This window comes from Eublepharis macularius, chromosome 16 (genome assembly GCF_028583425.1).
Source record: "Eublepharis macularius isolate TG4126 chromosome 16, MPM_Emac_v1.0, whole genome shotgun sequence".
Classification (NCBI taxonomy): Eukaryota; Metazoa; Chordata; class Lepidosauria; order Squamata; family Eublepharidae; genus Eublepharis; species Eublepharis macularius.
The window spans coordinates 13,144,966-13,158,652 of record NC_072805.1 but is presented as its reverse complement, the minus strand read 5'-3'; the positions used below and the strand labels follow the sequence as shown (position 1 = coordinate 13,158,652).

The window sequence follows — 13,687 nt, the reverse complement described above, 5'->3', positions numbered from 1 at the left end:
GGCCAGGCCCCCCCCCCACCGGGCGGGCTCCGAGCGGCGGCGCGGCGGCCTCGCCCCGACCAGCCCCTTCGCCGGGCTCCTCGCTCAGCGGCGCGGCGCGCTCAGCCTCGGGCGGCTCCGCTGCGCCCCGCGGTGCGAGCCATGGCGGTGCGGGCCGGCGGGCGGCAGCAGCAGCAGGGGCCGCCGCGCGGGCGGGGGCATCCGGCGCAGGGAGACGCCTCGACGCCCGCCGCGGCCCCCGAGGAAGAGGCGCGCCGGGAGGGAGGCGCGGGCACAATGGAGCCGGGCGGCTGGCGCGGGGCCCGAGCGGAGCGGAGCGGAGCAGGCGGCCGAGGGCAGGAGCCGCCGGAATCCGAGAGGGGCGGGGGGGGGCGCCAGTCACGTGGGCGGCGCGGGAGGGGGCGGGCCGCGGCCGCAGGGAAGGAAAGAGGCAGCGCGGCGGCGGCGGCGGCTCTCCCGGGGAAGGCCGGCGGAGCGCGGCTGGCAGCTGCCTGGACGGCTCGCCTGGGTCTGCTCCTCGGCCAGCCCCCGCCCCGTCGAGCTGCCCGAGTCCGGCCCCGCGCCCTTCCCGCCTCCAGCAGCCGCGGGGTTCAGCCCCCCCCCCCGCTGCTGCTAGACGGGCGGCTCCCGCGGCGCTGCCGTGACGCCCCCCTGCCCGCCTTAGACCGTCTGCCGGCCCCGCTCGTCGGAATGCGGGAAAGGGGTCGGTGGGTGAATGCAGAAGAACGGGAGGCGCAAGCGGGGAAAGGATGCTTTGCCCTGGGCTAGCCAGAGCCTGGAGGCTAAGCAAGGCTGGCCCTTGGATGGGAGACCACCGGGAAAGGCCAGGGCCGCTATGGCCAGGCAGGCAATGGCAGACCACCCGGGTGCCTCTCTTGCCTTAAACACCCCTCCAGGGATCGCCATCAGTTGGCTTCTTGGCAGCACTTTCCACCACCATGCATGCTTTCGAGTCCCACAGCACTCTTCAACTGATAGAAACATCTGCTTGCCTCTGAGGTGGTGGATACTGCTGGAACACAGTCTTGTTAGGCTTTAAGGTGACACCGGCCTCAGGTTCTTATGTTGTAACAGACTAAGCCCTGCAAGCCTCTGGAATGGCGGGATGCTTAATGACCACCCCGCCCGTGATGCCTCCTAACCTAGAAGCCGCTCACCCCTGCCAAGCCCTGCAGTGTGGAGAAACTGAAGCCGAGACACACCGGCTGCAGAGGCTGGGGGAGAAGAGGCAGTTCCTACACTGCACATGGCTTGGGCGGGAGTGATCCCCCGCATAGGCAATGATGGAAGCATTCACTTGCTCCCACAGCAGAGAGCAAAGGGTCTTTCTGTTGTGTCAGGAGCAGGGAGGCGGTGATTTATTTCATTTCATTTATACCTCACCTTTCTCCTCGATGGGGGCCCAAAATCACATCACCTTTCCCCCATTTTTTCCTTGCAACAAACCCTCTGAGGAGGGGCTGAGAGCAGGTGACTGGCCAAAGGTCACCCTGGAGGCTTCTGTGGCAGAGCAGGGAATCGCCCACGTTCTCCTCTAACATGCTAGGGCACTACACTGGCCCACTGCTGGGGATGTGCAAGACCCAACCCGAGATCGTGGAGAGCTGATGCCAGTGGGAGCAGACAAGCCTGGCCTTCGTGGCCGAGGGTGCCGTTCAGCAAAAAGGAGCTGCAGGTCTCTTGCTCTGGCACTGTGCCTCAGTAAGAAAGGTGGACTATAAATGACATAAATACATAAACCCACAGCCCGCGGAGTAACAAAAGAAGGCAGGCCGCTGTTTTTTAATCTTTCACAAACCTTTTCAGGTATACGAGGGAAAAGCACACCTTCACCTCGGTGATTTAGAAAGACTGCTCTACACCATAGTTCGGCATGAAAGAAACGGTACATGCAAAGACAGCTGGGCCCTTCAGAAGTTCCTGCATGGTTCTTATGAATGAACCTACAATTTCAGAATGGGAAAATCCTAGGACTTCCTACCCCTGGAGAATCCTTTGGACCAACCTGTGATACTGTGACAGTAATGGGAGAAATAATTCTTGCCCTGTGAATTGTTAACTTCTAGGCTCAGATTGCAAGGGCTTGGTGCCTTGTCACATCGGTACTGGAAGAGCCACAGGGAGCAACTGGGCCAAGGGTACAATCCTGTGGCCACAGTCAGGCTAAGCACAACTCAAAGGCTTGCTTCTTACTAACAGGCTGCAGATTGTGAAGAGCTGAGCTGAACTGAAGCAGAGGTGTGGGGAATGCAAAGACTTGCTTCTGGGGAGACACCAGAACAACTTTCAAAGGCAGGTCTGTCTTTGTGAAGGTCTTGAGAGGCACACACTCAACCTCTTGACGTTAGAAGCAGAAGAAAAACTCATGTTTCAAATACAGTGAGAATCCCTCTGTATCCTATTGTTTGAGATTGAAACTGGAGCGAGGGGTGTCACTGGAGAGGGCCTGGTAGATGTGGAGGGAGAAGAACTTCCCCTTCAAACTCGAGAACTGGCATTGCTAAGGCACTTTCCTGATTCACCTCCTCTGTTCACTGGAGAAGAGGCTGATTCTTGCTGTCCTGGAAATAACAGAGCAAGAAGCGCCTGTTCCCCGTTCTAAAGTTACCTTCGATTAAGAGGTGGGTAGAGCTTTCATTATCAAGGCTAATTTGGAGAACAGGCATCAGAGACCATGGCTTGGATTGAAAGGGCATCTATCCAAACCCCTCTCCAAACCAGGCAAACCACGAGGAAGGATGATGACTCCCTGTTCCAACAATTCCAGGGCAAAAGACCCCCTGCTGTGAGATCTTTTGGAGAAGGTCTTCAGAGCTTGGTCCTCTTGATCCTGCCCAAGAAACTCAATCTTTTGGTGTCAGTCTGTCTAATTAAGATAGGTAGCTGTGTTTGTCTGGAGCAGTAGAAAAGAGCAAGAGTCCAGTAGCACCTATATGACTAACAAAATTTGTGGTAGGGGATGAGCTTTCGTGAGTCACAGCTCACTTCTTCAGAATTTGTCTCATTGCCCATCTTAGGAAGTTTCCCCGATACAGAGTTAAGCCGCTGATCGGTGTACTCTTGACTCTCCAAAGTCTTGGGCAGAGAAAGGTCTTTACTACAACCCAAGATCATCTGAACTGGGGATTGAACCTGGGACTTTTTTCATGCAAAGGTGGTGCTTAGCAACAGCTCCTCCTCATCTCAGTCAGCAAAACACTTGTGTAGATGTCTAGTAAGATCTCCTCTTGAAGAACTTTCCCCTCCACCAGCGTTCAGTCGATGGGCTCCATGCAGCCCTAACCACAGTCTGACCTCTTCATACACAATTGCTCCACGTCTGAAGGGCTTTGGTGCTTTTTTTTATCTAACAATTATTCTAGAAACAAAACATGACTGGAGTCCCCTTGAACATCATCCATGCCATGGGAAATCCACTGCTACTGGGCAGCCAAACTCTCCACTTGCTCTCACTGGATTCTTTGGGAAATGATCAAGGGGGAAAGGAGAGGTCACCAAGCACCTTTGGCTCCAGACTGCCCTCCCATTAACTTCCACTGTCTTTCATCCCAGGCTTTGCAAATTCCCACACTGTCTAGATTGTAAGGGTAATTTCTGTAGGCTCACTGGAAACCTCTGATTTCTACCCCATACGTTTAATCTCAAAAGTCAGGAAAAATATTTCTACAGTGATAGAAATTCACCATACCACGGGGATGGGTTCCAGCTCAGACTGGCCCCTCAGTAAAATGTACCCTGTTCCTCCTCCTGTGGGGCTCTGGTTTATACTCCCTTCTCCACGCTCAGCATCCTGGATTAGCCTTGTGTTGGATAACGGTAGGTTCAAGGAAACATCTTAAAGATTGAGCATGGTTTTATGATAGCTGTTATGTGCTTGGCTTTTAGGACAGCACAGTCTGGCTCAAACCCAGAGTATAGGCTTGCATACCAAAGTCTAACGTCAATAACAACATGTCTGGTGGCGCTGCAGCTGCACGGGAAGGGAGGCACATACTCAAATGTCAAGCACTCTCTGCAAGGGTTTTGCCATCTTTGTTTTATTTCTATAAGGGACGTTTGACACTAGTACAAAGATTCTCAGTTTAGAAATCCCATTAGTCTATAGAGATCTATATATACACACACACATGGATTAGCTGGAAGTTAAGGCTGAGCAGTCCATACACATGATTGTGGAGGTGCGTGGAAGGGGAGACCTGATGGGAGTTAGCCACAAGCAGCCAACAAGTGTATGCCTTGTGAGTGGGATGGGGGGTTAGGGATGAAGTGCTCCCGTCTTCACAACCTGACAGACTTGTTCCTCTCTCAACTGTGTGGCCAAGTCCCCTAGGAGAGAGAAGCGGAGGATGTGTTTCATGCACCCCGCTCTCCACTCAGATGAGAAGCAGCACAAAAAACCTCCCTTTGCCTCCCCACCCCCGCCTGCCCTAGCAAGGCTGTGACCATCAGGTGACCGTCATAAGGGAAGGCACCAGTGGAGTCCAGGACTTTGCCCCGCTGCCAGTGGAAAATGCATGCTGAAGGGCAGACCGGAGCTCCTCCTTCCCCTGCTCATGCAGAAAACTTTGCTTGGAGGGTACGGAAGGCTCCTCACGTGAGTCAACTGCACTCGCTCACCACCAGCCCATTCCCTTGTTCCTCCTTAACCATGCAGTTTTAGCAGCGTTTGGGGCCCCGTGACTGCCACCTGGTTAATGCCACAGCATCCAATATTGCTCCCACGTTTTCCCGGTGCTCCGCATTCCATTTTCAGAGGATTGCTCTCCGGTCCAGGGTGTCGCCACGGTTGGCTCGCTGGTGCCGGACCTGTAGGTGTTTGTTTTGGACCTTCTCAAAATGCTGTAACAGTTCTGTGTAGTCAATGGCTGCGGTGGCAGCGGACTTCTTGGTAGCGAGGCTGGTCTTCGAGCCGTCTCTGAGAAGAGGGAGCAGAGAGTGTCAGGGAGCCCGGCCGTGTCGTCACAGCAGCAAAACGGCGCCTTAGGCCTGTTCCTGGCCAGAGGGCAATACCGCTCAAAATTTTATTTTTATTTTAAACACGTTTATGCTGCCTTTGTAGCCAGCTTAGGTCCCTAAGGTGGCAAACAGTCAAAAGCAATATATATATAAAAACGAAGTGAGAGAGTCAGTGAATGCCACCTCCTCCCCCCAAAAAGTTTCATCTGTTGGCGGAACACAATGATAAAGAGACAGACAAACTTCCGGGGGGGGGGGGATTCCATAATTTTGGTGCCATGGCTGCAAGGCCCTTTCTCGGAATGCCAGAGAAGCCAACGGGGCAGGTGTGGCTCCTCCCTCTGGCCCTCCTAGCATGGCTGCAAGCCCTCTGTGACAAGGCCACATACAGAATTTGACAGTCCGCTCCCTAACTGGCTTGACCTTGTCAAGTGTGCACCAGATTCCTCTTACAGGAGGGGTGGAGGAAGAGCACTCATTTCCCCTGGACGGAGTTTTCCTCTTAGGCATGCAGAGAGCTGATGTCTGTGCAGCTGATACTCTCCAGGGCCTGCCTGTCTCCCTCCTTCCCAGTCTGATACTCTCCTTATACTGGAGATGGCCATCACCCAGCCAACTAGACATCATCCATCTCTGACTGCAGGCAATAGCTGCTCACACGCTGCAAAGGCCCCAAACATCCCCTTATTTAGTTCCTATGACATTGTCGACTGTTAGAATGTGGCGTTTTCCAAATCTACTCCACGGAAGGGATGAGAAAGGCTTTGCCCGTGGAAGCAGCTCCCACCAAAAGCCAGCCAGCAAGTGGCTCCGGTGTTCCAGCAGCTACTGTAGACTCATTACACTTCGGAAAATTTCTTTGTTAAACGTGTAACTCTGATTGGTTCCAAAATGTACCTAAGGCTCATTTTCAGTGGCTGCTGCTTACACAGGGGGATAATTCTCTGTGTAGCTCTCCCTGCTGCAAAAACAAGAGGCATTTGCAGTCACAACTGAGCACCCACAGAATTTTTCAAAATGTCCACACAGCAGTTCTCCCCATATATCCTTTGCCTCAGCTTGACATGGCCACCATTCCCTTCTTCTACCAAATAGAAAAGAGTCCAGTAATACCTTGAAAACCTCGTCAGATGCATCTGAAAAAGAGAGCTGTGGTTCTCGAAAGCTTATGCTACAATAAAGTTGGTTAGTCTTAAAGGTGCTACTGGACTCTACTATTTTGCAACTACAGACTAACACGGCTAACTCCTCTAGAAATGGCTGAGTCACTATAACATTAAAAGAATCTATTGCCATGATCCAGCAGTTCCCAGTTTGCACATTTAAAAAGTAATTTTCTAGTCTTTTTCATTGTGGAATTATAAGAGAAAAGGTTCACCTTTGTTATAATTCTGCAATGAAAACAGGTAAAGACTGGGAATGAGTAGATCAATTTCATGTTTATTCTCTTCAAAATGGTACTGCTGTAAGGAAGGCAAGGAAGAGTAAGACATCTATGTGGAAACAGTCACGGTGTCTACATAATCCCTCTCTCCTGCATACGTAGGGATAAAAAGCGATTAAGAGACACAGACTAGCTCTTACTCAATGGATCAGAGGCAAGCCTGGAAGCTCACTCCATTTCCCAAAAGCCAAATCAATAAATCAACTCTCTGGAACTGGGAAGCCAAGTGTGTGTGTTGGGGGGAGACATGGAAAACTCCCTGCCTGCCAAGCAGTTTCCTGAAGATGCAACCCATGGAACTGATCTCGATGCCCAGGGGAAAGAGAGACCTAATCACAAGCCACGAGGCTCTTTCCCCTTCACCAGTTCTTTGAGACTCTTCGGAAAGCCCCGCTTCGTTCTGGAGGGTGTCTGCGCAAGACGTTCCAAGCAAAAGCCATGTGCTAGTTTGAAAAAGCCTTGATGACGTTGTCTGAAACAGACGTACACAAGAGTTTGCGAACCAAGGTGCCGTTTCCTTACTGAACACCATCTTCATTCTGGGATTGTTTATTTTAAGCATCTACACTGATTTGTCTACTGGGGAACACTGAGGGTTTGGGGGACCACGATTACAACACATAAGTCACGGGGCGTGTTAGCCTCAGGTTTGTTGTGAACCAGTTATGTTGAGAACACAGCCAACACTCTCCTCGGGCCACACGCTGCAGAGCAAGCCGCTGCCATTACAGCTCTCCTTGCTGAGGAGCCTCTTAAAAGCTTCCAAGGAACTCTAGAGGGTTCCCTGAAACACAACTGGGAGCACACTAGATTGGTACTGATCCCAGTTAACAGAAAGCAAACTGCAATCAGGTCTCTCAGACCTGGAAACGATACACTGGCCACTTCAACCAATCAAAATAGTAACTTCAGCACTACCTGTTTCAGCACTGATCAATCTGGAAAGGTCATCAAACACAAGCCACAGCTGGCAAAGAATCTGGCAAAAAAGTACAGTGAGCTGTGCCATGTTTGGAGCAGGACTGGTGTGCCAGGGGCAGCAGAACCGCTGGGAGCTGCCCTCTCGAGTCAACTGACTTTAAGAAATGCTCATTGGAAGGAGGAGAGTTTCCTACATGGGGTGGAAGTCCTGCGATCCTGAAGAATACTAACTGAGGAAAGCAACATAAAGGCTTGGAACCGGCCAGCTCAATCTCAAGAGAAGACCGAGGCAAACCACACACCAGAGGGGCCAATCCAAAAGAAAACAAAAATAGGGGTTTTCTACAGCTCTTCCCTCAACCACTGGCAGCCATCCCTGTGCGGTTGGGAGAGTGCTGCATTCTTCCATGGAACGTTTTCTAATCCAGACCTCTCTGTTTCATACAAGCTCCCAACCATCGGAGTGGGTCAAAGGAGGGGTCTCGCCCCCAGTCTGGGATGTTTGTTTTCGCTGTGGCTAATCCAGGGTGTATTGGGAGACAAAGCCCAGGGCCTGAGCTCCGCTGCAGGCTGGAAAAGCATTTCCTGTTTGTGAGCCTCTCCTTTTGATAAGTGCGCAGGGTGGCTGTTCGGAGGGTCAGTGGCCTGCAGCAGCCAGTGGGACGGGAAGGTCTGGCAAGGGGTGGGGGTGGAACTGGAGGCAGCAGCGGCAGGACTGTCCCAGCAGCAAGAATACCAAGCGAGTTCTCAGGAAGTGGACTATCTGAAAGCGCCCGTTCAGCCTCCCCTCAACGCCAGCCCTGTCAGCCAGTCATCCTAGTGGATAATCCCACCACCAACTCTCTCCCCCAGGAGGATATGAAACAGAGATCCAGATCAGAGGCAGATTCTTGCCCTGCTCCTCTAGTGGGTTTGACTAACTGTGATGAGCTAAAGCAAAGACACTGAAAATGGACAAATCCAGCAAGCCTGAAACAGGAGAGAGAAACAAACAGGTTCAAAGCTTGCTTGCTCCCGTTAAACTTTAAAGGGAAGGTGACCTGAATACCGGCAGATATAGACTGAAAGGCACATTGTGCCCCACTGGCCCAGATACTAAAAGCAGAGAGGAGGGAAGACAGGTAGTTTATTCTCAGCTGTCTGAGATGCACCACTGGCGGAAAACTGGCTGCAAATGGCCTTTCGTTGGCTGACCCACTGCAGTGCATAGAATGATCATAAACACCACCAAGTGACAAGCTTCAGTTGGTAAGAAGAAAGAATGACAGTTTTAGATAAGGAAAAACACCCCCAGGGCCTCAGTACAGGAGAAGGATGTATGCTGTCGGCATGGGGGTGGCAGAGAGGGAAGAGAAACCAAGGCAGGGGCAGCTCGGTGCTTTGCAAGTGCCTTGCCCTACCCTTGGCTGTAGTCCTCTTGCGTATCACGACCGAAGGTCAAGCGACACACATATGGGAAGGGCAGTCCCTTAAGTGAACAGTGCAAAGGTCACTGGACTAAATAAACGAAGCAACTCTCTGCTCGACCATGTGCATAATTGTGTAGTCACAAAACCAGGAAGGGATGATCACTCCATAGCTTGAGACCAAGGAAGGTTATGATTACGCAACAAAACAGAACAGCTAAAACAGTGGCATTTCTCACCAACTCCGTTGTCTCTACCATAAGGTTCAGCCACACCTCATGCATGTATACGTGGAAGTAAGGCCCACTAGGTTCAATGTGACTTACTCACATGTGAGTATGCACATGACTGAAGGAATTAGCTTTTCACAAAGCTAAGAACGGACTACTGACCCTTGGCCTGAAAAGTTACCTGAACACAGCAGCTCGCTCTCGCTCACATACACTCACTCACTCAACAAGGTTTGATCAACAAAAGAGATCTACCACTTGGCTTATTTTCAAGCAAGTGCCTCTTCTGGACACAAAAGGCTCCAGACAGGGCCACACAGCTAAGGTCTGGCTCACAAAAAAGCTCACACTGTGATAAAGACTTTAAACATTTACATTGCCAACTTTAAAACAACAACTTTGGGGTTTGGAACTGCTGGACAAGTGAAGAATCTGGTGCTGATCCAGGCGGTTAAATATTTCTAGTTGTGGCTCATGTCTCCAGAAAACCAGCAAGGGACATTTGGTAAAATCTCAGCAGTGGCAGAGAATCAAAAGAGGGCTTCTCATTGGTCAAGAGGTACTTTGTCCCTTCTGCAGAGAGACTAAAACCTCCTGTTTCCGCAGCTGATTGGTCCATGATCTCTCCAGACCCGTGCCTCCTTCCCATCCCCCAGGTCCTTGCCAAAAAAATTACCCAATGATTTGAAAACCTTTATGCGGGAAGTAAGGCAAGGAAAAACGGGCAGATTTGCCCGATTAACTTTAAATGCAGAACGTGGGTGCTTCCCCCCCCTCTCTTTCTGCTGCAAAGCAGCCGCAGCCTGGTCTGTGAACAGCAACATCTAGTGATAACAGTAAATTATCAAAGCCCCTGAGAATGCAATTGCTGGAAAAAGGGGACGCAATAATAAAAGCCACTCAAACTTGCAACCCCGCACTGACATACCCTGGTCCAAGAAAGGACTTCCTTGATTCTGTATGTCTTTTTCTCTTGCACGGGGGAACGAGGGAGGGGGGACGACACAAGCAGCAGCAGCATCTGCACCACATGTCTTGGAAACTCATTTTCCAAGTAGCGAGACATGAAATACCATTATAGAACAGTTCAGTCCTTGGCAACCAGCACAAGGACACTGCAAACAGTGGGAAACGGAGATTATGGGTTTCCAGAGTGATGGAAAGACTTAGAGGGTGCCAGGCATTGCGCAAAGCAGGACCCACACTGAAGGGAGAAAAACGGGAGAGTGCTACTAGAAGGCTGCTTGGAGCAGCTTCAGCTGAAAGGAGAAGGCAGTGTGCCTCCCCCCATGCCAGAACTCTCTCCCTGATCCATCCGTTTCCCACCTGGACGGGTTCCACTGCAACGCTGACTTGCCTCGCTGGGCAGAAGCAAAGCCAACGCCTGCCATGCCTGAGGCTTGTGCTTCCTCCTCCTTCTCAAGCTTGCCCTCGTCCGAGATGCCAGTCAGCAGGCAGGGGAGGCGTGGGCAGGGGCCGCCCCACATTCCCTCATTTTGAGCCGGATGGGAGCCAGGCAGATCTGTCAGCTGGATGCTGGCCTCTCTTAGGAGTCCCCAAAGATGCTCCCTTCCTGTTTACACAGATTAGAGCAGAACTTCTGCCTTTGCTCCAAGAAACTTCGAGCAGGTTTCCAGCCATTCCACAAACCCGGGGAAGATTAAGGGAGGGGGCGACTTGCTCAGGGACACCCCGTGAGTTTCAGAGGTGACGTCATTCTCCTACACCCATGCCCAGCACTGCAGCCAAGCAAAATGCTGCCTGACCCCCCTTAGTAGAGCTTCTTTTGTATCTGAACTCCGGCGCGCTCGGACAAGAAGTGAAAATCCAGCCCTACAAGAATGACCAAATATGACAAGGCTCTAGAAGTTACAAAGCTATTCAATACTAAGTGGAGGGGGGTGTTGGCTGGTTCTGATGGGCTCGCGTTACTGTCATTCATTCATTCATTCATACCCAGTCTTTCTCTCCAATGGGAACCCAAAGCATCTTACATCATTCTCCTCTCCTTTATTTTACCCTCACAACAACCCTGTGAGGCGGTGTGTGTGACAGGTCCAAGGTCACCCAGCAAGCTTCCATGGCAGAGCAGGGTTTCGAACCTGAGTAACCCAGATCATAGCCCAGCACTCTAACCACTGTACAATACTGGCTTTCCAGGGGAGGCTACTTCCAAGATAGAAATCCAGCGGCACCTTAAAGACAAGTTTATTTGAGTGTGAGCTTTTGTGAGCCACAGCCCACTTCTTCAGATAGATAGATGAAAGGAAAACTGGACTAGGAAATTCTATGAGGGGAGTGGGGAGAGAAAAGATATGATGTGAGTCTTTCAAGTGTAAATTCCAAGGTAAGGGTTAAACTACATGTCAGGGTGGCCTATGGTTTGCTAATGCCATTTTACAGAAGAATTTGACCATTTAAAAATGTTGCGAGGACCTGCAGTGAGGGGAGGGGGGATGGAGCAATCTTGTTCTCCCCTGCCGTGCACATTTTCAAGTGCTGAAACAGGCTGTTCCTGTACTTGAAAAGGTGCATGAGCTGGGGGTTCCCAGATCAGCCGGCCCTCCCAGGCCACGATTGCATTTCTAAAGGGTCAGATTCTTCTGTAAATTGGCATTGGGGGCCATGCGTCAAACCTGGGGCCATAGCAACATGTAGTTTAGCTGTCAGGGGAAAAGGGGAAAGGGCTTTGCAGAAAGGGTGGGTGTGAGTCCTATCATGAATCAGCAGAATTAGCAGTTACGCCTACTGGGTGGTGAGAGAGGTCAGAGGTTCAAACAGATAAGCAAGTAGTTTAAGTGGAAAATCAACTGATATTAGACCAATGCAACACATCAATTTCCCACATGCAACAGCCTCTCTCCACCACAAACTTCAGCTCCCACCCCAAATCCCGTGTCCTCCAGCAAACTCACTGTACATTTTGAAAACAGCACCCAATGCAGCCATTCACGCCCACTGGCTGGTGAAAAAAGAGAGTGTCCCTATGGTGTCTTCTCTGCCAGGGCTGGCACCAGGGTTTCTGGAGCCTGAGGCGGGGGGGGGGGAGCCTCAGGACTGCTCCTGCTCCCTCACGTGCCAGGCATGGCGGGTGGCTGGGGAGGCACGCATGCGTCCTCCCAGCCCTCCCGTTCCATTGCTCCGCGCGCCGCCCTGGACACCTGCCGTGCCTGGCCCACGGCTGCTGCTCCTGGCCGGGGGTGCGTGTTGGCGGTGGCAGCAGCATGAGAGAGCTCGGAGGCTGCAGTAGCTGCGGGCCAGGCATGGCAGGCAGGCGGGGGCAGCTTCCCATCCCTCCCAGTCAGCCACCCGCATGCTGTTGCCGCCAGCTCCGCGGAGCGCGCCCCCGGCCCTGGCGCCTCCTCCAGCGCCTCAGTGCTTGCCTCAATGGAGGTGCTGGCCCTATTCTCTGCATACTCTTGGAGGGCACAGTGCTTCCCTCCTTTGATGGAGTTCAGCTGACGCTCGTTGTCTCAGTCAAGAGCCTAGGAGTGGACCCATGCTGCTGTCACCTCATGGCTAATCTACTATAATGCACTCTTCCTGGGCCTACCCATGAAGAGAATTCAGCAACTCCAACTGGTATACAAGTCCGCAATTCGATCACTAGTGGGATCTAGATGAAGTCTGCATGTCACACCAGTTCTGCAGTCTCCACCTGCATTACTGATTAGAGATGGGCACGAACTGAAATACGAACCAAAGTTTGTCATGAACCAAGCTGGGGTTTTTTTAGTTCGTGAACCAGTGGTTTGCAGGAGCTCATTTCTGACAAACCGCAACAAACCGTTATGATTTTTAAAGCGGTTCGTATGGTTCGTTTTTCAGTTCATCACTGCAGACTGCCTGGCGCCAATCAATATATTACCTAGGCAACAGGGGGTGGGCTTTCTGCAGACCTTCTGCAACCCTGGAAGTGACGAACCGATGAACCAAATGAACCAGTTCGTGAACCAGGCAAGTTCATGGCGGTTCGCAGTTTGTGAAACGCAACCAACTATGAACTGCAATGAGCCACCATTTTCCCGGTTCGTGCCCACCTCTATTACTGATTACTTTTTCAGTCCAGTTCAAGGTCCTAGTAATGGCCCAGAACACACGTATCTACAGGACTGCCTCTCCCAATATGGTCCACTGTAACACTTGCACTCATCTGAGAAAAGCCTGCTGAAGGGGCTACCCTACCAACGTATAAGATCAACTACTGACCATTCGCGCGCATTTTCTGTGACGGCTCCCACTTTGGGGAGGAAGGCTCCCACAACTCAATCATTCAGCAGAATGTGTAAAGTGGAACTGTTCAGGATGGCATGTTTATGAAGCAAACAGGGCCTCCCTCTCATGCACGATGTACTGTTTGTTGCCTTGTTTGTATTTGCATTACTCATCTAATTTTTATAATCTGGTCTGTTGAGTGTTTATGGCGTGTCTTACACAGTTTTCTTTATTGCAATGTTTTTCTAATTTTGTACTCTACCTCTAGTCTTAGCAAGGAAGGCAAACTTTAAGTATATAAAATAAAAGACCAGGTAGCTGTCTTGGTTACTAAGAAGGCACCATCCAACAATGAGCCAAGACATTACCAAGGTAATGCCGTGAAGTGTGTTCCACTTTCCACCAGGCCCCAAGGGGAAAGGGGGGATGCCCCTCGTTTGTCCTCCAGATCTAATAGAACCACTTCGTTGCTCTTCCGAGTATTTTAGTATTGGCAGGATTATGATGGACCCCAC

General features: G+C 51.4%; 1 protein-coding gene across 1 annotated transcript in view; it reads right to left on the bottom strand.

The window, feature by feature from the left end:
- Window positions 1–4,026: 4,026 nt before the first annotated feature.
- The window catches only part of VAC14 (VAC14 component of PIKFYVE complex), a 123,632-nt gene continuing 113,971 nt past the window's right edge, over window positions 4,027–13,687 (bottom strand). Inside the window, exon 19 of the mRNA XM_055000682.1 lies at window positions 4,027–4,915. Within this exon, the coding sequence (XP_054856657.1) occupies window positions 4,750–4,915 (166 nt within the window). The 3' untranslated portion in view covers window positions 4,027–4,749. The remainder of the gene's footprint in view (window positions 4,916–13,687) is intronic.